General features: G+C 59.2%; 1 protein-coding gene across 4 annotated transcripts; it reads right to left on the minus strand.

Moving 5' to 3' along the window:
• Positions 1–692: 692 nt before the first annotated feature.
• LTBP3 (latent transforming growth factor beta binding protein 3) lies at positions 693–21,450 on the minus strand. 4 transcript variants are annotated; one of them, XM_074958036.1, is made up of 28 exons: positions 21,064–21,450; positions 16,659–16,991; positions 16,085–16,320; positions 15,419–15,524; positions 13,305–13,397; positions 12,628–12,750; positions 12,190–12,348; positions 11,326–11,511; positions 10,669–10,685; positions 10,334–10,418; positions 10,073–10,168; positions 9,574–9,699; positions 8,834–8,965; positions 8,347–8,475; positions 7,760–7,879; positions 7,301–7,423; positions 6,844–6,966; positions 5,918–6,037; positions 5,191–5,319; positions 4,923–5,090; positions 4,493–4,576; positions 3,992–4,120; positions 3,423–3,560; positions 2,819–2,959; positions 2,282–2,443; positions 1,796–1,876; positions 1,419–1,550; positions 693–1,129 (listed from the first exon to the last, which is right to left on the minus strand). In XM_074958036.1, the coding sequence occupies exons 1-28, from the start codon at positions 21,320–21,322 to the stop codon at positions 975–977; spliced, it is 3,885 nt and encodes a 1,294-aa protein (XP_074814137.1). In that variant the 5' UTR covers positions 21,323–21,450; the 3' UTR covers positions 693–974. The 4 variants fall into 4 exon arrangements, with proteins under 4 accessions (XP_074814137.1, XP_074814138.1, XP_074814139.1 ...); XM_074958037.1 differs by lacking the exon at positions 7,301–7,423; XM_074958038.1 differs by lacking the exon at positions 2,819–2,959.
• Between the last annotated feature and the right edge of the window lie 4,943 nt (positions 21,451–26,393).

Genomic DNA, 26,393 nt, shown 5'->3' on the forward strand with positions numbered 1-26,393 from the left:
CATGCCCCAGGGCATGCTGGGAGTGGTGGTCCCGTTAACTGGCTGCCCACGACCCCCTGGGAAATGAAGTTTGGCGCCCGAGGGGGAGGTCCCGCCTGCCGTGGTGCATTCTGGGAGCTGTAGTTCTTCCGGCAGTGCATTCTGAGACTTGTAGTCCCCCAAGGAATGATGGGCACTGTAGTCGCATGGCCTATCCCAGCCAGAGGCATTCCAGGGGTGTCTGCACCCAACACCGGTCTGGGCCTTGGAGCCTTTACTTTTTTTAAACCTTGAGGCCATTTGATCCCTCAAAGGCCTTGTGGGAATTTTAATGATGTCATCAACCTTCCCCTGCAGGCCTGGCCCAACAGCTGACCCTGGTGCTGTGAGCTTCCCAGCAGCAGTGCCCGAGCCAGCCTTGTGAGGCAGGAGTTACAGCCTAGGGGAGCATGGGTGATGACATCACGGGTGTACTGCATGATGTCAGAGCTCTGCCAAGGCTTTCCACAGGGAGGCCATTAGGAGGCCATGGTAGGGCGAGGTTACAAGATTGCAGACTGCCCTGCCTCCCTTGTCACAGCACCCACTGCTGGGGGGCAGCAGCTGCAGGCTTCTCTCCCTGCACTGTCACAGCACCCCCTGCAGGCCAGACAGCAGCTGCAACGTCTGCCCTTCCCGACCAATGCGGACAGCACAGCACACAAACACCTAGCCCAGGATCCACTCCCGCAGTTTAATTAATTCATTAGCTTCTTTCTCGTTATTTACAGGGTTGTTGGCTTTTGTATACCTGGTTCCTACAGAAATGAGTGCAAATAATGCAGCCCTAAGATAATGCTAATAAAAAAATCTTGCAGAGGGAGGAAAACCCAATAAAATGCCCCATTTTTAGCAATTAAAAAATATTACGTTCCCCCCAAACAGGATCTGAACCCTTAGCGACAGAGTCTCTCTCTTGTGTCAGCGGGCAGCACCCCTGGTGGGTGACAAGAGGGCTATCGGCGACGCTGGGGGATGCACATGCCCCCATGGTGGCGGGATCGGACAAAGCCTGGCTTGCAGGCACAGCGGTATGAGCCATTGGTGTTGATGCAGCGCTCGTTCTTGCACAGCAGGCCTCGCTGGTTCAGCTCCCGGCATTCGTCGATGTCTGTGGGTAGGGAGAGGGAGGGAAGGGGTTAATGGAGTGGCTGTGGCACATGAGTATGGGTCTTGAACCTGCATCCCCCAACAGACCAGGCACGGAGAGACAGCTAGCAGCACTGTTTGTGAAAGGTGAAGAGGGAAGAGAACCCAGGAGTCCCGGCTCCCAACCCCACCCCTGCTCTAATCCACTAGACCAGACCCCCGTCCCAGGACAGTACTCAGGAGTCCTAGTGGTGTGGGCAGCACATCCCTTTGCAGTGCATGCTAATTCACGGGAGGCTTGGCACTCTTACCCAGGCAGCGGACGCGGGTGGCGTCTAGCTGGAAGCCAGCAGGGCATTCGCAAACTGCACCGTGGTAGGTCCGGACGCAGCGGCCGTTCAGGCAGTGACATTCATCTGAATCCTCCTCTGAGGTGTCATCCTCTTGGGGGGGGGTACAAAGGCGGGGGGACACAGATGAGACGATGGGAATGGCAGGGAACCCATTCCCATGCAGCTGAAATTGAGGGAGGGGGCATGTGGAAGAGTGATCCCTTGTCTGGCACAAAGATGCAGCTAACTCTGAGGTGGGGTGTGGGTGGCTGTTCATACAGGAACCCCTTGGCCTGCAATGAGATGCAGCCACCTCTGGGATGGGCATGGGGGCTGTGTATAGAAGGATCACTAACCTTTGCGGGACTTGCCCAGGAACAAGGGGCTGAGGTCCCAGAAGGAGTTGCTCTCGCTCTGAGATGGCTGACACTGCTGTCCTGCAAGGAACCATAACAACCAGCCTGGGACACATAGCCAGTGAATCACATCCCATCAGATCCTGCCCAGTGCAAACAGAGCCAGAGCCTCAAAAGGGGAAAGGCCTGTACCCCCCTCCCCGCTTCCCTGAACCAGCCAGAGCCCCCAGAGGGGAAAGACCCTATAGCCCACTCCCTGCCCCCCTGAGCCAGCTAGTCCCCCGCACTGTGGGGCCAGACAGGAGCCAGCAACCTCCAGAGGAGAAAGGCTCCATACCCTACTCCCCGTCCCCTTGAGCCAGCCAGAGCCCACAGAGGGGAAAGGCCCCGTACCCCACTCCCCATCCCCCAAGCCAGCCGGTCCCCCAACCCTGCGACCAGACTGGAGCCAGCACCCCCAGAGGGCAGGCTGGGCATGCATGCTACCTGGGCTGCGGGGGGGGCACGCACGGCACTGGAAGCCCCAGCCTTTGCCGTAGCGACAGCAGCATTCCTCGTAGGTCAGGTGGTAGCCGTTGAGCGGGGAGGCGCACATGCTGTCCTCCCCCCGGTGCTGCCAGCAGATGTCGCGCCGGTCAGCCGCCCGGTCTGCCAGGGCAGAGAGAGGGGGGGGAGCCCACGGCACCATCTCAGCCAGCGCCCGCAGGAGACACTCCCACAGGACCTGGCATGCTGGACAGGCCCTTGTGCACACCACCACAGTCACTGCACATCTAGGCAGGTGCACACCCACACATGGGCACCGGCAACTCCAGGGGCACACTCACAATCTTCGTAACCACCACGGTCACAATCAGTGACGTGCTCACACTCACACCGGCTCACAATCAGGGACACGCTCACACTCACAATCACTCATTCACACTCGCCCCCCTGCTCGCTGACAGAGTCAGGTTCACAATCCCAAGCCCCCCGCACTCTTCTGGGCCTGTGCAGTAGCACTCGGCCCTGCATGCCCCTCACCTGCCTGCATGTCGGGGAGCTGGCACTCCTTGCCACTGGGATCCAGCATCCAGGGCAGGCTGCACTCACAGTAGAAGGAGCCCAGTGTGTTGATGCAACGCCCGTGCCGGCAGGCTCCGGGGTCCCGGCACTCATCCACATCTGCAGGGCCAGGGCACAGTCACAGGGCATCAGGGGCTTGACAGGGTTGCCATGGCATAGGGGACTAGCAGGGATCGCCATGGCACCACCAGACTGATGAGGGTTGCTATGGCATCAGGGGCCAGCCAGGGTCAACATGGTAACACTGCACCTGATGAGGTCGCCATGGCACCAGGGGCCAGCAGGAGTCACCATAGGTTCTAATGTCACAGGCTCAATGGGTTGTCATGGCACCAAGGACCCCAAACTGGTCATCATGACACCAAGGACCAGCAAGGGGCATCTTTGCTCGCAAGTCCTCACTCCACCAATGTGCCCCCCACCCGGGCGGGAGAGAAACTCAGTCCCCAGCATCCCACCTTCAAAGGGGCCAGGAGGAGGTAAGGCTGTGATGGGGCTGCCCACCTGGCTAGGGCCAAGACTCAGAGCCAGTGAGCTTGTGTCATGTGTGAAGGGGACTCACCGATCTCACTGGGTGCCAGGCACTTCTTGTGGGTGGGGCTGTAGACGGCAGGGGCGGGGCAGGTGCACACATAGGCCCCCCGCGTGTTCTCGCACAGCCCGTTCACGCAGTTCGACTCGTCCAGGCACTCATCCACATCTGGGGGGAAGGGGCATGGCTCAGAGCCCAGCCCCTCCTTTCGGCACCCCTCCTGGCCGCCTGGCCCCACCCCAATCACAGCCAGCGCCCCCTGGAGGAGAAGGCCTGTGTCTCATTCCCCCACCCCCTTCAGCCAGCCAGTCCCCCAGCCAAGGCCAGATCACAACCCCGCCACTTATAGGGCATACGTCCTGTGTCCCATTCCCCACTCACCCCCCTAAGCCAGCCAGCCCCCCTGCCAAGGCCAGATCACAGCCAGCGCGCCCTAGAGGGGAAGGCCCGTGTCCCATTCCCTACCCTGCAAGCCAGTGAGACCCCCCACCAAGGCCAGATCACAGCAGCGCCCCCTAGAGGGGCATCCCTGTCTGTCCCCCCACAGTTCTAGACCAGCATATCTGCCCGACTGGGCTGATGCCACTCGCCCTCCTCACCCACACACTCGAGCAGGTTGCCATCGTAGTAGAAGCCTTGCTTGCAGTAGCACTCGTAGCCCGGCTGCGTGTTGACACACTTCCCCTCCTTGCAGATCTCCTCCCTGAACAGGCTGCACTCGTCAATGTCTGCAAGGAGCCCCGGAGTGGGGAAGGGGGGCTGTTTACACAGGGATCCCTCACCCAGCGCTGAGATGCAGCTGCCTCTGGGCTGGGGTGTGGGGGCAGTTTATACAGGGATCCCTCACCCAGCGCTGAGATACAGCCAACTCTGGGGTGCGGTATAGGGGTTGTTTATATAGGGATCCCTTGGCTGGCACTGAGATGCAGCTGCCCCTGGGGTGGAGTGTGGAGGGCTGTAATGGCCAGGTAGGAGGGTTGCAGGGTTGGAAACCCTGTGACTCATGGGGGGGGGCAGGGGAAGGTGTAACCTTGGCTCCTAATCCCCCAGCCCTCGAGTGCAGGTGCCAAGCAGATCAGGGCACGGGCCCTGGCACTCACCCCTGTGGGCGGGGATGCCATAGTTCAGGATGTTGTCATCCAGGATGAATCCTTTCCCGTCGGGGCAGAGGGAGTGGAACTCAGCTGCAGGGGAGAGAGGTGACATGCACACTGAGGAAGAGGGATTAATGTCTAGACCAGGTATTCCCTCTCCCTGCCCCATGAATCAGACATTTGGCCCATCCAGCCTGGAATCCCCGCTCCCTGCCCCCACATCAGACCAACGGGCCCATCCTGTCCAGTATCCCCCCACTCCCTCCATGGGTAATGCTTTCCTGACCCCCCCAGTTGGATTCTAGTAGTTGCCTTGGAGCCTGGGGGTTGGATGTTCACAGTCACACCATGTCCAGTAGCAGCTAGTTCCACGGTTCGTTGGTGGCAGTGGGAATGGGGGAGGGTGGCATGGAGGAGGGGGTAGGGTGTGTCCCACCTGAGTTGGGCACAGGACAGGGGTAGATCTCACAGTGGTCACCCCAGCCAGCCCCCAGGGAGCAGCAGCACTCCTGGCGGGTGATGTTGGTGGCCAGGACGCTGTCACAGAAGACGGTGTCATCGAAGTTCAGGTAGCATTCCTTCTTGTTGTCGGGGGGCTCCAGATCTGGGGGGGCAGAGGGTAAATCAATCCCACAGTGCCCCACTCTGGTGCCATATCACAACCAGTGTCCCCCAGAGGGGAAGGCCCCGCATCCCACTCTCACCCTCACAGCTGTGTTGATCCTCAGATGGGGTGTATCCCTCATCGCACACGCACATGTAGGAGCCATCCACGTTCTCGCACGCCCCGTGGGGCAGGCACAAGCTGGGGTCCAGTGCACACTCATCGATATCTGGGAGGAGACCAGTGGGAGATAGAGGCAGGCGGTGTGCAATGGCACGCTTGCTGCACAACCATACCTGTGCCCACTCACAGATACACACTCATCCACGCCACACACCTGTGCCCCATGTGTGTCACCCTACAGTACACAAACTCACACTCACAGACAATCACACCCAGTTATACGCACACACATACACAGACGCTTGTACTCATTCCTTTTCCAGTGTGGCACGCTCACTTAGACACACATGCATGGGCCCTTGCAGGGCTTTGTGCAGCTCCACACATTCTGTCCCTCACACACACCCTGGTGTTGGCTCTTACTCGTGGCAGGCCCAGTTTGCAGCCTATCAGGCTCACACTTGGGCATGAGGCGTTCCTGAAGCCGAGAGTTTCATGTGCCTTCATACCCCGCCATGCCCAGACTTTCCTACCTGCCCCCTGTGTGCCATGTCCTTGTGTCGCCACACGCAGCGGCTCACACTTGGTGCAACACACTGCCCTCACTGTGTCACGCTACCGTGTGAGGAACACCAGACTCCTGACACGCCGGGCCCACGCACACCCAGATGCTCAACTTCTCTGCGCCCCACCCGCCACCTCACCTTGGCACCTCCTGCCGTTCACCAGCTTGTACCCAGCATGGCAGAGGCAGCGGTAGGAGCCCACAGAATTGACACACTCGCCCCCGATGCAGGCAGCCGGGAAGTCACACTCGTTTATGTCTGCAACATGGAGAGCCGCAGGGTGAGGGGGACACTCCCAGCCCCCACCCCACGCGTCTGTCCATCCTGCCCCCCCGCCCCCCCCGCAGACATGGCCACCCAGCCTGGCCCCCTTACCCAGCCCCGCCTGGACCTGGCCACCCAGCCCCCTTCCCCCCCTTGGCTGCCCGGCTCGGTCCCCTCCCCAGCCCCCCCTCAGACATGGATGCCCAGCCCCCTCGCCCAGCCCCCACCACATGGCCGCCCAGCCCAGCCCCATCACACAGTCACCCCCGCACACAGCCACCCAGCCCAGCCCCCTCAATACAGCCACCCAGCTCAGCCCCCTCACTAAGCCACAAGGCCACCCAGCCCAGCCCCCACACCCAGCCCTCCCCCTGACATGGCCACCCAGCCCCTTCCCAACCCCCCCCATAAGGCCACCCAGCCCGACCCCTTCCCCCAGCCCCCCCTGAACATGGCCACCCAGCCAGACACCATCACCTAGCCCCCCCCAGACATAACCACCCAGCCCCCTCCCAACGCCGCCCCCTTGACATGGCCACCCAGCCCAGCCCCCCACACATGGCCACCCAGCCTGAGTCTCTCACAGCTCCCATGTCCACAGCCCCGCCTCCCAGCCCCTTCACACAACTGCTCTATTCCCACAGGCAGCCCCTGCCCCCCCCACGACCCGCTCACCCCCCACTGAGCCCCACTGCCCACAGGCAGCTCCCTGGCCCAGATCTCTCATCCTGAGCCCTACATGCCCCCCAACCACCAGCTCAGCCCCCTGCACCCTTCCACCCCATGGCCCAGCCCCTCACCTTCACAGCGTGGCCTGTCCTTCACCGAGTGGAAGCCCGCTGGGCACTGGCACTTAAAGGAGCCCAGGGTGTTGACACAGACCCCGTTGGGGCAAAGCCCCCCATCCTCACACTCATTCACATCTGCAGGGAGAGAGAGCAGGGGACTGGGAGTCAGAATCCTGGATTCTATCCTCCGATCTGGGAGGGCAGGGGGTGCAGTGGTTCGAGACGGGGGCTCTGGGAGGGGAGAGGGTGCAGTGGTTAAAGCAGGGGGACTCTGGGAGGGCAGGGGGTGCAATTGTTAGAGCAGGGGACTCTGGGAGGGGAGTGGGGTGCAGTAGTTAGAGCAGGGGGCTCAGGGAGGGCAGGGGTTGCGGTGTTAGAGCAGGGGGGCTCTGGGAGGGCAGGCTCTGGGAGGGGAGGGGGTGCAGTGGTTAGAGCAGCGGGGCTCTGGGAGGGCAGGGGATCTAGTTACCCAGGCAGCTCCGGGCATTGGGCGCGGGTGCAAATCCCTCCCCACAGGTGCAGCGGAAGGAGCCGGGCAGGTTCTCACACCAGCCGTGTTTGCACGGAGTCTCCTCAGAGCACTCATCCACATCTGGGGGACACACAGACGCTGAACCTCAACCTGTTCCCCACACAACTTTTGACCTGCAACCCACTCCCCTGCAGCCAAGTTTGGTCGGGGCCGAATGTCCCTCAGCCCATTGTGGGCTGCACAGGGCACCTCCCACCACGGGGGCATGAGATTCTCACCCTAGATACTGCACCAACCCCAGCACTAGGGGGCGGGGGGGGGTTTACTGGGTTGGAGTCGGGGGCTGGGAGCCAGGACTCCTGGGTTCTATGCCCAGCTCTGGGAGTGAGGTGGGACCTAGTGGGTTAGAGTGGGGGCTGGGAGGCAGGACTCCTGGGTCCTGTGGCCAGCGCTTACCATAGCAAATCCCATGCTGGCCCCGGAAGCCCGGTGGGCAGGGGCTGCATTTGTAGGTGCCCAGCCGGTTCTCACACTTCCCATCCGGGCAGATGCCGGTGTCCAGGCACTCATCAATGTCTGCAGGGAGAGAAAAAAGGTGAAGGGTAAGGGGCCTTTGTGGGAGCCCCATGAGGGGCAGTGCACAGGGCAGGGCCCTTGAGGACTCAGCGAGTCCTCTGGCAAATGGGGAGCTGGTTTGTTATTGTAGGGTCTCTGACAGTTCTACCTGACAGGTTATTGTGAGAAGGGTTGCTCAGGGGCACTGTCTTCTTGTTCTGAGGTCTGTGCAAGCTCTTGGCCTGGACATTGGTTTGTTATTGTAGGGTCTCACTCAGTAACTCTGGGGCTGTGTGCACCTGTTTGTTCTTGTAGGGTCTTTGGAAATTTCGGGCTTTCACTACTGCTCAGGCTGTGCGCACCCACTTGTTATGATCGAGTCTCTCAGGGCCACTGGTTTGTCATTGTAGGGTCTCTGTCTCCCAGGCTGTTGGGGCTCTCCCCTCCCCCTCCTTCTCCCTCTCCACCCCAACCCGGCCAGCCCTTACCTTCACAGAGGGGCTGGCGGGAAGGCTTGAGACGGTAGCCAGGATGGCATTCACACTTGTAGTGCCCAGGGTAGTTGACACAGGCTCCCCCATCCCCACAGATGTGGGGCTTGGAGCACTCGTCAATGTCTGCCAGAGAGGTGGGTGTGAACAGGGCAGAGGAGGGGGGACAGGACTTTACCGATCACCCCTTCCCCCCAACCCCCTTCCCAACCCCCATGCCCCCTTCCCATCCCGAGCCCCCCTTCCCCAGCCCTCCTTCTCATCCCCCTCTCCCCTTCCCCGAGCCCCCCTTCCCCCAGCCTTCCTTCCCATCCCCCAGCCCTCCTTTCCCCATGCCTCCTTCCCATTCCCCAGCCCTCCTTCCCATCCCCCATGTCCCAGCACATCCCCCAGCCCACCATGCGTGCCCTGTTTCCCCCAGCTCCCAGCAGCCCCTCCTCCAGCCCTGCTGTTCCCCCCCAGCTCCTGCCCCCTGGGTGCTCACCCACGCAGGAGCGCACGCCCTTGTGCACCTTCAGCTGGTACCCCCGGTTGCAGTGGCAGTTGTAGGAGCCGCCCGTGTTCATGCAGACGCCCTTGCCGATGCCGCAAGGCTCCGCCTCACACTCGTTCACGTCTGTGGCAGGCGGGGGGCAGGAGGGAGAAAGAATGACTGACCCCCGCCATGCCGGGATGCAGGCCTGTCACAGCCCTGGCCACATGCGTATGTTGGAGGGGTCACAGGTTTGCATGTGTACTTGCACCCGTGTTGCAGGCCTAGCTACCAGCATGCGCAAGCAGGGTGGGTGTCTCAGACTTCCACAGGCTGACGTGCGGGTGTGTCGCACACCTATTGTAGAGCTGTGTGGGCGTGTCACATATCTGTTGTACGTGTGGGTGTGTCACACAGCTGTTTTACAGATGTGCAGGCGTGCCACACTTTTGTGCAGCTGTGCAGGCGTGTTGCACTCCTGCTGTGCAGCTGTGTGGGCATGTCACACGCTTGCTGTGCAGACACACGTGTGTTGCACCCTTGCATATAGGCTAGTTGGGGGGCGTCACAGACCTGTGTATGCAGGCATACGCAGGGGTCACTCCGTCATACAGATGCGTGTGCTCCTCCAGGGCGCTGACACCTCCGTGAATGCAGTGGGGTGGGCGTCACGTGCCCCCAGACAGCCATGCACATGCGTGTCCCTCTGCATGTGTCGCACGCCCACAAAGGAGGGCGAGGCAGCATGTTACCTGTGCAGAACCTGCGCTGGGTGTGCCAGCGGTAGCCCGGGTAGCAGATGCAGGTGTAGCCCGACAAACTCATGACGCACTCTCCATGGCCACAGATATTGCGGTTCAGCTTGCACTCATCAGTCTCTGCAGGGACAGACAGACGCAGCCCAGGAAGGGGGATCAGGATGAATAGCTCACACACAGGAGCCAGGAAATCTGTTTCTCATAGACCCCCAGGAGAGCCAGGAGTTCCCCCACCCCTAAGGCTGCTGCGATAGCAGCTCACAGGGACCACACTGCATCGGGCTAGGGGTGTTCAGGAGACATCACCAGCCCGGAAAGGACTTGGGGGACCCCCCTGAGAACGTGCACATCACTGGGGAACGTTTGGGGTTCACCCCTGATAATTAAGGGGGCCCCAGCAGGGAAGTTTGGTCCACATATGTGAAATTTTTCCCAAAGGGGAGGAGGGAGGTTGCTGGCGCGCAGCCCCCCACCCCTGCCATGAGGCTCTCACCTGTCACCTGTGTGGGTGCGATCTCCACGGCGCTACGTGTGTATTGGTCCGGCAGCACCTTCTGCACCATGGCAGTCGTGGGACGGGCCACCACCTCTGGGACCCAATGGAGACAGAACAGGGTTAGCAGTGCTGCGAGCTTCCCCGCAGCAGTGCGCAGCCGGGGGCTCCAGCGCTGCGAGCTTCCCCGCAGCAGAGCCCAGCCAGGGGCTCCAGTGCTGCGAGCTTCCCCACAGTAGTGCGCTTTCTTCCATCACTCACCAGGGTAGCGGGCGCCCAGGGTGGCTGCACTGGCATAGAACTGGTCCACTGACTGCTCCTCTGAGTTGGTCCGATATGCCGGCAGCTGGAGGGGGAGTGGTTAAACGGTGGGGGCACTTGCTTCTCTCCACTACCCAGACGGGTGCCCTATTCCTCCCTCTGCTTCACTTCATTCCTCCCCCTCTCTCATTCTTTCATTCATTCCTCTCCTCCCTCCTTTTCACCCGCCACCCTCCAGGGCTCCCTTTCCCACTCCCTCCATCCTCCCTCCACTCCCGCATCACCCCTCCGCTGCTCCTCCGCTGCGCGCCTGCTGCTCCGGGGGCCCTACTCACCATGGCCGTGGTGACAGCTGCAAGAGACAAACACAGGGCCCGGGGTCAGATCCTGTCATGCCAGTCTGAGAATGTGAGGTTCACCTCTGAGAGCAGGGGGTTTGCTCTGAGAGCAGGGTCCCCCGGTTCTGGAATTCTGGGGTTCTTAGATAACAGGGTGTACCCCTGAAAACTGGGGTTTGCCCTTAGAGAATTTGGGGTAACAGCTCTGACAACATGGGGTTTGCACCCTGAGATGTGGGGTTTTGCCAATAAAGAAGGGAGTAACAGCTCTGAGAAAGTGGGATTCACCCTTAGTGAATTTGGGGTGCTCCAGAGAACATGGGGTTCGCCATGGGGGAATGTGGGGGACATCTCTGTGAGAACATGGGATTCACTGTTGGAGAATGTTGGCTTTCCCTCAGAGAATGTAGGGAGCTCCAAATTTTCTCTCTGTGAACCCTACATTCTCAGACAGGGTTTCACAATGGGAGAATTTGGGGTACAGCCTGTGATAATATTGGGGTTCACCACAGGGCAATGTGGGGTACAGCCCCTGCTATTACTGGGGTTCACTAGGGGAAAGTTTAGGGAACCCCTATGTCCTGGTGAGCAGAGCGACAGTGGCACCTCCCTGGCCCCCATGCCCAGTCCAGCCTCCTCCCCGGGGTCTCTGACCTTCGGACTCCTGAGAGTCCCCCTCGAGGGGCGGCAGGCTGGGCAGTTCACGCTGCTGCTGCAGGTCTGTGGTGCCGTCGGGGTGGATGTGCAGGGTGAAGTCGCTCTCCCCCTGGATGGTCAGGGTCTGGTGGGATGTCAGGATGTGGTAGCCCTTCCCTGCTGGGCAAATCTCCTTGAAGGCAGCTGCCAGATGGGAGAGGAGACAGGTTAACACTGGTGCTGCGAGCTTCACCGTGGCAGTGTCCCCAGCTGGCGACTCCAGGGCTGCGAGCTTCCCCGTGGCAGCGCCCCCAGCTGGTGACTCCAGGGCTGTGAGCTTCCCTGTGGCAGTGCCCCAGACAGGGACTACAGTGCTGCGAGCTTCCTGTGGCAGTGCCCCCAGCCTGTGACTCCAGGGCTGTGAGCTCCCCCATGGCAGAGACCCAGCCAGGGACTTCAGCACCGCAAACTTTCTTGTGGCAGTGCGCCCAGCCAGTGACTCCAGCACTGCAAGCTTCCCTGTGGCAGTGCCCCGCCAGGGTCTACAGCACTGCAAGCTTCCCCGTGGCAGTGCCCCAGCCAGGGTCTACAGCACTGCAAGCTTCCCCGTGGCAGTGCCCCAGCCAGGGTCTACAGCACTGCAAGCTTCCCCGTGGCAGTGCCCCAGCCAGGGTCTACAGCACTGCAAGCTTCCCCGTGGCAGTGCCCCAGCCAGGGACTCCAGCGCTGCGAGCTTCCCTGTGGCAGTGCCCCCAGCTGGTGACTCCAGCGCTGCGAGCTTCCCCGTGGCAGTGCGCCCAGCCAGGGACTCCAGCGCTGCGAGCTTCCCCGTGACAGTGCTGTGGCAGATACTCCATCCTGGCCCAGTTTGCAGTTCCTTACCTGCGCCATCAGCCGGGCAGCGCTCGCAGCGGGCCCCCCAGGCTTTGCCAACGCTGCAGCAGCACATCTGGCGGGTCAGCTTAGTGGGCAGTGGGTGCTGACACTGGAGCTCCGGGCTCACCAGCCGGAAACACAGGCTCTTCTCCCCCGACTTCTCCGCTGCAGCCCCAGGAGAGGCAGGGTCAGTAGCGCTCCGAGCCCCTGCCTCCAGCGGGGCACCCCAGAGACACACTGAGCCCCCATCATCCCCACAGGGGAGACAGGGTCAGTGCCACTCTGAGCCCCTCCCCCGCCCCCCGTCCCCAGCTGGGCACCCCAGAGAGACACTGAGCCCCCATCATCCCCACAGGGGAGACAGGGTCAGTGCAGCTCCAAGCCCCCTGCCCAACCCTCCCAATCCCCTCAACCCCCCAGCCTGCCCCCGGTCCCCCTACATACGGACACACTGGCTGCGGGATGGGCCCAGCATGTGGCCAGGTTTGCATGCGCAGCGAAAGCTGCCCTGGGTGTTGAGACACTCGCCATTCTGGCACACGCCCTGCATGGCACACTCGTTAATGTCTGCACAAGGAGAGAGAGGGATCAGTAACACGACACACAACAACACAATGCACACACAACACACACACACACCACAGGGCACACTTGTTAATATCTGCACGCGGAGAGAGAGGGTCAGCAACACAATGACACACAACACAACAACACCCAATACAACATGGACACCCCACAGGGCACACTTGTTAATGTCTGCACAGAGAGAGAGAGGAGTCAGTAACACTAGGACACACCACTCAGCACACACACCTCACGTGGCACATTCGTTAATGTCTGCACAAGGAGAAAGAGGGGTCAGTAACACTAGGATACACAACACAACACCCCCACAGGGCATACTCGTTAATGTCTGCACAGGGAGATGGGTCAGTAACACAAGGACATGCAACACAACAACACAAAGCACACTCCCCACAGGGCACACTTGTTAAAGTGTGTTTGGGGAGAGATGTCTCAGCAGCACACCACAGCCCCACACACGACCCATTCCCAAGGACACAACACACACACAGAAGCAGGTCTTCAGTCCCCCCACCCGGAGAGTGTCCACCGGGTACCCTGGCAGTGCGTGCTGTTCAGTCTCTTGTATCCCTGTGGGCAATCACCCCCATGTTCCCCTCGGATCGGGCCTGTCTTCTGCACCCCCGAGTCTGCAACACACAACAAACCCCAGAGGGGGAATCAGCGGGAGTGAGGACGCAGCATGGTGTACAGGTGAGGGCAGGACTCTTGGAGTCTAGCCCTGGCTCTGGGAGGGGAGCAGGGCCTAGTGGGTTAGAGCAGGGGCAAACTGGCACTCAGGACTCCTGGGTTCTATCCCAGCTCTCCCACTGACCACAGGCAAGTCCCATTCCCACTTGGTGCCTTTCCTTCCCCTCCTATTTACTTGTCTAGACATTGAGCCCTACAGGGCAGACACTGTCTCTTGTATCTGTGCAGAGCCTGGGGCAGGGCCCTGATCTCAGGTGGAGAGGAGGAGGTTGTGGGGGTCTGCATGGCACCTGGCCAGACATGTCCAAATCTCCAGCTGGGGGGGGGGATGGGATGGGGGTCTCCATCACCATTGCAATAGCAGAGACATAGACATCGCCCAGCACGGGTGCCAGACGCTTGCACAGACGGCGGTTTGGACTCGCTGCCTCTTGGCTCAGGGTCTCTGGCTCCTCGCCCCCCTCAGCAGCGGCCCCACTGGGGGTGGTGCTGGGGGAAGTAGTGATCAGCTAACCAGCGCCTGTGCTGGTCTCACTACCACAGCCAGGCTAGCAGGCGCGGGGGGCGGGGACATGGGACGATGTTCATTCCAGCAGGCGTGTGCAGCCAGGCTGCTCCTGATCCGTCCAAGCTGGGAAATGTGTGGGGGGGGGGAGGAGGGGGCAATGGAAAGAAAGACTGAGAAGAAAGAGAAAGAGAGGAGCTGGGGGGACGCTCGGGATGAGGGGGGCTGTCCCAGTGAGATTCAAAAGGAAACAGAATTCCAAGGGACCATGGAAATTTGTTAACCTGAGGGACTCACCACCACTGGACTGTTCACAGGGCAGGGCTGGGAAAAGGGTGAGACTTTATCACAACTCATGCGGGGGGCAGAGGCATTGAGGGATAGGGGGAACAGGGAGAGCCCCCCGCCCCCGAGTCACAGCCAGCTACTGACTGATGGGTAAGGAGAAACTGCCCCCAGGGGTAAGTTAGCTTAGAATGGCCGGCTGAGAGCTCCCCTGTGCTCCTGCCCCACTCCCCACAGTGCCCCCTGCTGGAAGAGGCCAGGGCTGGAGTAGCCAGGAGCTCCCCCAGCCAGCTCCTGCCCTGCTCCCTGCAGAGCCCCCTGTTGGGAGAAGCCGGGGTGGCAGCACCTGTGCACTCCCTCAGGTAACAAACAGTTCCATTCTCCTACCCCACTTGCTCCTCTCACCCCCCCAAGGGGGGGACGACAGTGCTTCCCACAGGGGTGGGTGGGTGGCGGCTGCAGACAGGAAGTTGCCCAGAAGAGCCGGAGTGTGATGAAAGGGAGCAGGTTGGGGGCCTGCCCAGCCGGAGAACAAGGAGCCAGGCCATGAAGCACATTCTTGGCTACCTCTAACACAAACACCCTGCGGCTCATAGATCCCCAGGAGCTGGAAAAGCCATTGAGTGGGAGTGCCAGGAAGGAGGGTAGGTGCGGGGGGAGGGGGAGAAAGGAGGGTTGGAACCTGCCACCTGATCCATCCCCTCCAAATCTTAGCCGGCTGGGCATCCCCCCCACTGTGCCCCGCATCCCCCGCCATGGTGCCCTGGAAGCTCTGGGAGGGACTGGTGGGCACTGCCCAGGCCGCTCCCGGGGCCACATGCTGGAATGTGGCAGCCCAGCCTGGCTACGTAAGGCCCCATCCAGGCTTCCCGTAAACCCTGTGCCAGGCTGGGAGAGGTCGGCAGCAGGCCAGGGGGAGAAGTGGCAGCGCCAGCTAAACACCAGCTCTCACAGACCCTCAGTGGGTCAGTCCTGGCTCCCCCGCGCTGGGCAGCCCCTCTTGGCTAGCTGAAGGGCTGCAGGGTCACTGGCTGGGGGGAGCTCCCAGCTACTCTGGCCCAGCCTCTCCCAGCAGGGGGCGCTGTGGGGCGCAAGCAGGAGCACAGGCAGGGGGCGAGCTGGGAGGGCTTGTGAGGCTGTACCAGGAGGGGGACCTCAGGCATTACTTACACTGCAGGTGGGGGCATTTGTGGCACTTGTTCTGCCCCCAGGAGGTGCCGATGCTCCCGCAGCAATCCTCCTGCTTGGTCAGGCCTGGCAGAGGGTTACTCCCACACTGAGAAACAGCGCCCCCCATCGCCAGAGAGAGAAACGACAGGCAAGTGAGACCACAACCACCACCTCCCACTGCAGCATAGCACCCCCTGCTGGCCCCTCTCCGCTCCCTACAGCACAGCACCCCCTGCTGAACCCTCACTGCTCCCTGCAGCACAGCGCCCCCTGCTGACCTTCCCCGCTCCCTGCAGCACAGTGCCCCCGCTGAACCCTCACTGCTCCCTGCAGCACAGCGCCCCCTGCTGACCTCTCCCTGCTCCCTGCAGCACAGCACCCCCTGCTGACCTTCCCCGCTCCCTGCAGCGCAGCGCCCCCGCTGAACCCTCACTGCTCCCTGCAGCACAGCGCCCCCTGCTGACCTCTCCCTGCTCCCTGCAGCACAGCGCCCCCTGCTGACCTTCCCCGCTCCCTGCAGCACAGTGCCCCCGCTGAACCCTCACTGCTCCCTGCAGCACAGCGCCCCCTGCTGACCTCTCCCTGCTCCCTGCAGCACAGCGCCCCCTGCTGACTCCCGCCCCGCTCCCTTCAACACAGTGCCTCTTGGAGGAGCGGGCAACTCACAGATTGTTTGGGCAGGGTCTCCTGGAAGCAGCGTCCCAGGGGTTTGTGCGTATGGGGCCGGGCATGGGGTGTGGGGGGTTTCTGACCCATGGAGCTCTGGGCCGGGTGCTGGATGAGGTGGTGTTGGGCGCCCGGCCCAGTGCCCTCGGTGCTGATGCTGTCGATGCGGTGGACCTGCACGGAGGCATCGGGCGGGTGGTGGACGCGCACATTCAGCAGAGGGGGGTGGACCTGCACTGGAGGGGGGCCCGAGGGGGAGTCAGCACATGGACCGTCCCCTGACACTGACCCCCAGCTTCCCAGGCGAAAACAGCTGGCACTTCCCCTAGATGAGAGAGGCCCTGGAGGGACACCGCCCCCCATGCCATTGCCCCCTGCCCCATCGCCCCCCTGCCCAATCATTCACCCCCACCAACCCCTGCCCCCATCACCCCCGCCCAATCACCTGTCTTCTTCCCCCATCACCCCCTCACTCCAAGTTACGCTGTCACCCCATTTGCCCTATCACTCCCTCCCTTGCCCTCCATCCCCATCACACTCCCCAGGTCTCCCTCCCCACTCCCAGTGGCAGTACCTTCAGACGAGTGGTGCCCAGGTCCCAGGGGCACCATGAAGGTGGAGTGGCTGACGGTGGCCTTGGGGCTGTGGCCGGCGGGTGGCTCCCCGGCACCGTGCGCATCGGAGATCACCTGCACGGCGTAGATGGCGTGTTTGCTGGAGCCCGTCTCACCTGCCGGGCCCTCAAGGGGCCCCAACGCTGCCGGCTGCAGCAGCTGCTGCCCCCCCTGGGCCTGGGCCTGGCGCCCTGCCGGCACCTGGCAGAAGCGCCCCGTAAACTCGGGGGGGCAGAGGCAGTGGTTACGGGATGTGCACTGCCCGCCATTCATACAGGGCAGTGGGCACACCACTGGGGGGAGAGAGAGGGAGGTTAGACCAGGCACCCCCACCCTGCCCCCACTGCCGCACCGTCTGTGTCTACCCCATGGCCGCCCACCCCCACCCGCCCACAGCCACTCCCTGCCCCCACCCCATCCATCCCATGCTCCCACCCACCCCCTGCTCCCTGCCCCCCGCCACATCCACCCCCTGCCCCCCACCCCACCCACCCTCTGCTCCCTGTCCCAACCCCGCCCCATCCACCCCCTGCTCCCTGTCCCAACCCCGCCCCATCCACCCCCTGCTACCTGCCCCCACCCTGCCCCACCCACCCTGCTCTCTGCCCCCACCCCACCCCATCCACCACCTGCTCTCTGCCCCCACCCTTCTGCTCCCTGACCCCACCTTGCCCCATCCAACCCCTGCTCCAGGGCACACACAGGGGGAGCTGGCGGGCAAGCCAGGGCACATGTGGCGGGGGAGCCTGCAGGCAAGCCAGGGCACACATGGGGTTGAGCTGGTGGGCAAGCCAGGGCACATGTGGTGGGGACAGCCGGCAGGCAAGCCAGAGCACACGTGGGGGGGGGGGGAGGAACTGGCGGGCAAGCCAGGGCACATGCAGGGGGGAGCCAGTGGACAAGCCAGGGCACACATGGTGGGGGGAAAGGGGTGAGCCAGCAGGCAAGCCAGGGTACGCACAAGGTGAAGGGGAAGATGGCCAGAGCACAAGAGGCAGGAACTCTTCCTCTGCGTGAGCCTGTGATCTCAGCCGGGCCTCCAGGGACTAATGTAACACCAATGTGTTAATATCCCTGTTAGTATCGGGGCAGCGCCTGGAGGCCCCCGACCAAGATTGGGGCCCAGTGACCTGGGCGCTACCCACACACACAACACCGAGATCAGGGCCTAGCGTGCTGGGCACTGTAAACACACACACACACCCCCGAGAACAGGGCCCAGTGTGCTGGGTGTTGTATACATATACACGAGACCAGGGCCTGGTGCGCTGGGCGCTGTACACACACACACAACTGAGATCAGGGCCCAGCGCGTTGGGCGCTGTACACACACACACACAACCGAGATCAGGGCCCAGTGCATTGGGCGCTGTACACACACACACACAAAACCGAGATCACGGCCCATGCACTGGGTGCTGTATACAAACACACACACACAACTGAGATCAGGGCCCGGTGCGCTGAGCACTGTATACACACACACAGACACACGAGATCAGGAACCATTGTGCCAGGCACTGCACAGACCCATAGTGAGAGAAAGGTCCAGCCCCAAAGATCTTACAGTCTAAATAGACACAGGATGGCAGAGTCACAGGCCTGGAGAAGGGAGGGGCTCACCCGGGGTCACACAGGGTGTCTGTGGCAGAGGCAGGAAAATAAACCAGGTCTCCTGGCCCCAGGGCCTTAACCACAAGCCCTTCCTCCCCAACATCCTTCCCCGCAAACCCACACAGGGTGAAATACCCAGCTGAGGCCATCCAGCCGGGAAGTGACATCCCTCAGGTCACAGAGTGAATCAGAGCTGGGGACAGAGCCCAGGAACCCTTACTCCCAGCCCCCTGCTCTAGCCACTAGACCCCACTCCCCTCCCAGAGCCAGCAGTCCCAGCAAGCACCACCATCCCTGCTCTGACTCCCAGGCTGAGGCTGGGGTTCCAGCTGTTTTGGTTTATTTCCCTGGCTGGGGAGTTTGCCGGGGCAGCTGAACAGCCGCGGCTCAGGGGAGGGAGTGGTGCGTATATACCCGGTTCCCAGGCCCAGCCAGCTGCCCTGGCTCAAGCCCGGGTGACTCAGTGTTGGAGCAGGGATTATCCAAACATTCAGGACAATAACAAAAGGACAGCTAATGGCTCCTGCGGCAGCCCCATCATCGGAAATGCCGACACAGCGCACTCAAGGCTTGAGATGTGGCCACCTCTGGGGTGGAGCATGAAGGGCTGTTGATCAGCTACACACCACGTTAGGACAGGAAGTGAAGGGAAATCATGATGTCCAGGTGAAAAAGTGCACTGTGGTGGGAGAGGGATTTCAGGGACAGAGAAAATTGTGGGTCAGGACTGAGGGATTGTGTGGCAGAGCCCAGGGCTCAGATGGCAGGGGGCTGCGAGTCGGGACTGAGGGGCACTGGTGGGTGAAGGGGAGTCACCTGGGGCCTGCTCCAGCCCCCCTCACTTCCAGCAGCGACTCAATTTCATTCCCTCCCAAGTGCAAAGTCAATAAAGGCCATGGTTTCTGGAGCCCGAGGTATTTTTAGTCTCTTTGTGTCACTGAGACAAAATGGGGGGGAGGAAGACATGCTGCAGTGGGATCAAGTGAGGGGCGCAGGGGAGGCTGGGGGAGAAGGGTGTGTGTGGCTGGAGCACACAGTGGGAGTGGGGCTGGATGGAGGACGGGATGAGGTGCATGGGTGGGGTGCAGGGGTGTGTGGGGGTTAAAGGGAGCGGGCAGGGAAGAGAGGGGTGTTGGGGGGAGGATGGAGCATGGGGGGAGGAGTGTGGAGGGGAGGGACGTGTGCGGTGGGCCAGCTGGGAGACAGGGGGAGGGGCTCCCCAAGGGTCTGTGACTGGGTGACTGGAAGGGGTGAGGTCTGGGTCAAACCCACAGTGGGGAGGTAGAACTGGTTCAGCAAGAATCAAAGAGTTTCCCCCCCAAAAAATACCCTCTCCTCCCCCAAATCCTCCAGCCCTCCCACTCCCGCGAAGGCTGGGCGCAGGTGCTGGGCCCGCCCTGGGTCAGGAAGGGATTTTCCGGGCTGGGTCCAGCGCAGCTCTGGATTCAGTTAGCCCCAGAGGTCACTCCACCCGCAACACCATCCCCCCCTGCCTCCCCAGCAGAAGGATGAAGGGGCACCAGGGATCTTTCCCGCAGCTAGTGGAGGGGGCGAAAGGGGGGAGGGCTGGCATGGTGCCTGATGGGAGGGACACCAGCATCAGCTGAGGAATGTTACAAACCAGGGAATTCGCAGTCGGAGCTGGGCCAGGCTGCTGTGAGTGCAAAGGAGTGTGCGTGTGAGAGCACATGTCCGAGTGTGTGCCAGTGTGCAGGGGGGTGAGAGTGTGTGCAGGAATCTACATGAGTGTGTATGGGCAAGCGAGATTGCACGCATGTGAGTGTTAGACTGTGTGAGTGGGTGTATGCAGGTGCATTTGATTGTGTTTGTGTGTGCACATCCATGTGTTAGATTGGGTGTGTTAGCTCGTGCCTGCGGTAGATGGTGTGGGTGTGTGCGTATGCATGAGATTGCATGTGTGCAAGTGTTAGACTGGGTGTGTGCGAGTGTGTGTGTGTTAGATTCTTTGCATGTGTGAGTTTTGGATTCCGTGTGTGTGAGTGTGTACGCATGTGCGTGTTAGACTGGAGGCCGGCTGCCGGAGGTGCAGGCGTCGGACGGGCCCCAGGGGACAGGAGCTGGGACAGGGCCATTCGCTGAGGCGAGATTTTCCTCCAGCCCTGAACTGCTGCTGGAAGAACTGCCAGGGGAAAGGGGGGAGCGAGCGCACAGCTAAGTGAACACCAAGTGTGCGAGCCTCTGAGTGCCAGTTAGTGCGCTGGCAAGTGCCCACAGGAGGAAACGCGCCCACTTGAGCATGACGGTGGCATAACATGCGATATTTGTGAGTTCACAAGGGGCCCGGCCATGCACCATGTGTGGGTGAGGGGCTGGTGTCAGCATGTGAAAATGCGTATGTGTCAGGGGCACACGCATGTGAAGAGAAGCACGTGACAGGTGGAACGGAGCCGTGTGAGCAGCTCCATGTCCAAACTGCGCCGGGGTGAGTGTGCAAAGGCCTGCGTGCAACCAATGCTGGTGAGACAGGTGTGAGCCACACAGGCAGAGCCATGCATGCTGGCGCAGAGCAGAAATCAGGGAGACACGTGTTCCAATAGCCCCTCATCCCCCATGGCCCTGATCTGCGCCCAGCACCTCCCTCCGGCCCCAGAGGGGCTCTCCAGTGTGCCCCCTCCTCCAGACAGCTCCCCCATCCCCAGTGCAGCTCAGTCCCCTCCCTGGACAACCAAAGCCCCCAATGCCAACCCCAGCTGTCCCCCCTCCATGCCCCGGCCTGTGCCCCGTGCTCACCCACGCGGAAGCCCGAGCCGGTCAGGGTGTCGGCCGAGTGCCCGTTCTCGCCGATCAGGGTCATGTTGCTGCCCTGCTTGCAGGTGTCCCGGCACTGGCCCTTGAGGCAGGTCCGTTTGCAGACCAGCGGGGCGAAGACCACCTTGAAGCGCTCCCGCGCTACGGCCGCCCGCTCCGAGGCCGCGGGCGCTGCGGGCCGTGCCCCGGGGGCACAGAGCCAGGGCAAGAGGAGCACCCAGAGTGCCAGCCCCCAGGGCATCTTCACATCGTCCCCCAGCCCCGCCCTGGCACCAGCCGCCTGGCAGGCGGTCAGAGGGGGGCGAGGGAGCCCCTGCAGCCAGGAGACAGCAGGAGGCAGCTCCGCCGCCCAGGGACCGCCTCCGCGGCTCCTTCCTCCCCGTTCCGCGGGCCGGGCAGAGGGAAACAAAGAGGGGCGGCTGGAGGGAACGGGGAAAGGAGCGGCGAGGAAGGAAGGAGCGAAACCCTCGCTCCCCTCCCCGAGCCCCCCTCGGCCACCCCGCCCTCTCTCCGCTGCCTTTTCTCCTCCCTTCGCTCCCCCGGCACAGACAGCGAGGGACGGACCGACTGACAGACGCGCCCCGCGGGGGCCCCCGCGCCACCGGCCGGCGCCTGGTCTCCTCCCCGCGCGCCGCGGCCGGAGCGAAGGAGAAGGAAGCAGGGGAGAGGCGCCGGGCCGGGATGGCGGAGCGAGACGGGGCGGCTGGCCGGCCGGCTGTTTGTGCCGCGCTCAGCCAATCCCGGGCCGGGGGCAGGAATCTGGGCCGGGGGCCAAGAGCCAGGGCTGGCTCCGGGCAGCAGGGCGGCTCCGAGGGGCTGTCCCCGTCCCGGCCTCGGAGCCCTGCCCAGGACACGGCCACAAGGGGGCGATGGACAGAGGGGGCAGCGCCCCAATCGCAGCGGCGGGGGGGAGGAATAGAGAGAGGGGGTGTCCGGAGATAGATAGATAGATAGAAGGGGTGTATGGGGATGGATGGATAGATAGATACAGGGGGTGTATGGGGATAGAGAGATAGAAGGGGTGTATGCGGATGGATGGATAGATAGATAGAGGGGTTGTATGGGGATAGATAGATAGAAGGGGTGTATAGGGAGGAATGGATAGGTAGATAGATAGATGGATAGATAGATAGAGGGGGTGTATGGGGAGGGATGGATAGATAGACAGAGGGGTTGTATGGGGATAGATAGATAGATAGATGGATAGATAGATAGAGGGGGTGTATGGCTATGGGTAGATAGATAGATAGAAGGGGTTTATGGGGATGGATGGATAAATAGAGGGGGTGTATGGGGATAGATAGATAGATAGATAGATAGATAGATAGATAGATAGAAGGGGTGCATGGGGATGGATGGATAGATAGACAGAGGGGGTATATGGGGATGGATAGATAGATAGATAGATAGATAGATAGATAGATAGATAGATAGATAGATAGATAGAGGAGGTGTATGGGGATAGATAGATAGCAGGGGTGTATGGGGATGGATGGATAGATAAATAGAGGGGGTGTATGGGGATAGATAGATAGATTGATAGATAGATAGACAGATGGGGTGTATGGAGATGGAGGGATAGATAAAGGGGGTGTATGAGGATGGATAGATAGATAGATAGATAGATAGATAGATAGATAGATAGATAGATAGAAGGCGTGTATGCAGATGGATGGATAGATAGACAGAGGGGGTGTATGGGGATAGTAGATAGAGGGGGTGTATGGGGATGGATGGATAGATAGACAGAGGGGGTGTATGGCGATAGATAGATCGATAGATCAGATAGAAGGGGTGTATGGGGATGGAGGGATAGATAGAGGGGGTGTATGGGGATGGATAGATATATAGAGGGGGTGTATGAGGATGGACAGATAGAAGGGGTGTATGGGGATAGATAGATAGAGAGAGAGAGAGAGAGAGAGAGAGAGGATGTACAGGGAGAGATGGATAGATAGATAGAGGGGGTGTATGGGGTTAGATAGATGGATAGATAGACAGAGGGGTGTATGGGGATGGATGGATAGATAGACAAAGGGGTATATTGGGATAGATAGATAGATAGAGGGGGTGTATGGGGATGGATAGACAGATGGATTAATAAATAGAGGGGGTGTATGGGGATAGATAGATAGATGGATAGAGAGGTGTATGGAGATGGATAGATAGAGTGGGTGTATGGGGTTGGATAGATAAATAGAGGGGGTGTATGAGGATGGATAGATAGATAGAGGGTTGTATGGGGATGAATGGATAGATAGACAGAGGGGGTGTATGGCGATAGATAGATCAGATAGAGGGGGTGTATGGGGATGGATAGATAGATAGAGGGGGTGTATGAGGATGGATAGATAGAAGGGGTGTATGGGGATGGATAGATAGATAGACAGAGGGGATGTACGGGGATAGATAGAGAGATAGATAGATAGATAGAAGGGGTGTATGGGGAGGGATGGATAGATAGACAGAGGGGGTGTATGGGGATAGATAGATAGATAGATGGATAGATAGATAGAGGGGGTGTATGGCTATGGGTAGATAGATAGATAGAAGGGGTTTATGGGGATGGATGGATAAATAGAGGGGGTGTATGGGGATAGATAGATAGATAGATAGATAGATAGATAGATAGATAGATAGATAGATAGATAGATAGATAGAGGAGGTGTATGGGGATAGATAGATAGCAGGGGTGTATGGGGATGGATGGATAGATAAATAGAGGGGGTGTATGGGGATAGATAGATAGATAGATAGAAGGGGTGTATGGGGATGGATGGATAGATAGAGAGAGGGGGTGTATGGGGATAGATAACTAGAAGGGGTGTATGGGGATGGATGGATAGATAGACAGAGGGGTTTATGGGGATAGATAGGTAGATAGATATATAGAGGGGGTGTATGGGGATGGATAGATAGAGGGGTGTATGGGGATGGATAGATAGATGGATTGATAAATAGAGGGGGTGTATGGGGATAGATAGATAAATAGAGTGGGTGTATGGGGTTAGATAGATGGATAGATAGATAGATAGGGTGTATGGGGGTGGATAGATAGAGGGGGTGTATGGGGATGGATAGATAGAAGGGGTGTATGGGGATGGATGGATGGATAGACAAAGGGGGTGTATGGGGATGGATAGATAGATAGAGGGAGTGTATGGGGATAGATAGATAGATAGAGTGGGTGTATGGGGTTGGATAGATAAATAGAGGGGGTGTATGAGGATAGATAGATAGATAGATAGATAGATAGATAGAAAGAGGGGGTGTATGGGGATAGATAAAAGGGGTGTATGGGGATGGATGGATAGATAGAGGGGGTGTATGGGGATGGATGGATAGATGGATTAATAAATAGTGGGGGTGTATGGGGATAGATAGATAGATGGATAGAGAGGTGTATGGGGATGGATAGATAGAGTGGGTGTATGGGGTTGGATAGATAAATAGAGGGGGTGTATGAGGATGGATAGATAGATCAGATAGAGGGGGTGTATGGGGATGGATAGATAGATAGAGGGGTTGTATGAGGATGGATAGATAGATAGAAGGGGTGTATGGGGATGGATAGATAGATAGACAGAAGGGATGTATGGGGATAGATAGATAGATAGAAGGGGTGTATGGGGATGGATGGATAGCTAGACAGAGGGGGTGTATGGGGATAGATAGGTAGATAGATATATAGAGGGGGTGTATGGGGATGGATAGATAGATGGATTGATAAATAGAGGGGGTGTATGGGGATAGATAGATAGATAGATAGGGTGTATGGGGATGGATAGATAGATAGACAGAGGGGGTGTATGGGGATAGATAGGTAGATAGATATATAGAGGGGGTGTATGGGGATGGATAGATAGATAGAGGGGGTGTATGGGGATGGATAGATAGATAGACAGAGGGGGTATATGGGGATGGATAGATAGCGGGGTTGTATGGGGATAGATAGATAGATAGGGTGCATGGGGGTGGATAGATAGATAAAGGGGGTGTATGGGGATGGATACATAGATAGAGGGGGTGTATGGGGATAGATAGATAGATGGATAGAGAGGTGTATGGGGATGGATAGATAAATAGAGGGGGTGTATGGGGTTAGATAGATGGATAGATAGATAGAGGGGGTGTATGGGGATGGATGGATAGATAGACAGAGGGGGTATATGGGGATAGATAGATAGATAGATAGATAGATAGATAGATAGATAGATAGATAGATAGATAGAGGGGGTGTATGGGGAGGGATGGATAGATAGACAGAGGGGGTGTATGGGGATGGATAGATAGATAGAGGGGGTGTATGAGGAAGGATAGATAGATAGATAGATAGATAGAGGGGGTCTATGGGGATGAATGGATACATAGACAGAGGGGGTATATGGGGATAGATATCTAGAAGGGGTGTATGGGGATGGATGGATAGATAGACAGAGGGGGTGTATGGGGATGGATAGATAGATAGAGGGGGTGTATGGGGATAGATAGATAGATAGATAGATAGATAGATAGATAGATAGATAGATAGATAGACAGACAGGGTGGGTGTATGGGGATAGATAGGTAGATAGATATATTGAGGGGGTGTATGGGGATGGATAGATAGATAGAGAGGGTGTATGGGGATGGATAGATAGATGGATTGATAAATAGAGGGGGTATATGGGGATAGATAGATAGATAGATAGATAGATAGATAGATAGATAGATAGATAGGGTGTATGGGGATGGATAGATAAATAGAGGGGGTGTATGGGGTTAGATAGATGGATAGATAGATAGAGGGGGTGTATGGGGATGGATGGATAGATAGACAGAGGGGGTATATGGGGATAGATAGCTAGAAGGGGTGTATGGGGATGGATGGATAGATAGACAAAGGGGGTGTATGGGGATGGATAGATAGCGGGGTTGTATGGGGATAGATAGATAGATAGGGTGCATGGGGGTGGATAGATAGATAGAGGGGGTGTATGGGGATGGATAGATAGATAGTGTGGGTGTATGGGGTTGGATAGATAAATAGAGGGGGTGTATGAGGATAGATAGATAGATAGAAGGGGTGTATGGGGATGGATGGATAGATAGAGGGGGTGTATGGGGATGGATGAATAGACAGATAGAGGGGCTGTATGAGGATGGATAGATAGATTGAGGGGGTGTATGAGGATGGATAGATTGATATTGAAGGGGTTTATGGGGATGGATGGATAGATAGACAAAGGGGTTTATGGGGATAGATAGATAGAAGGGGTGTATGGGGATGGATGGATAGATAGAGGGGGTGTATGGGGATGGATGGATAGACA

This window comes from Natator depressus, chromosome 7, assembly GCF_965152275.1.
Source record: "Natator depressus isolate rNatDep1 chromosome 7, rNatDep2.hap1, whole genome shotgun sequence".
In the NCBI taxonomy this organism is placed as follows: Eukaryota; Metazoa; Chordata; order Testudines; family Cheloniidae; genus Natator; species Natator depressus.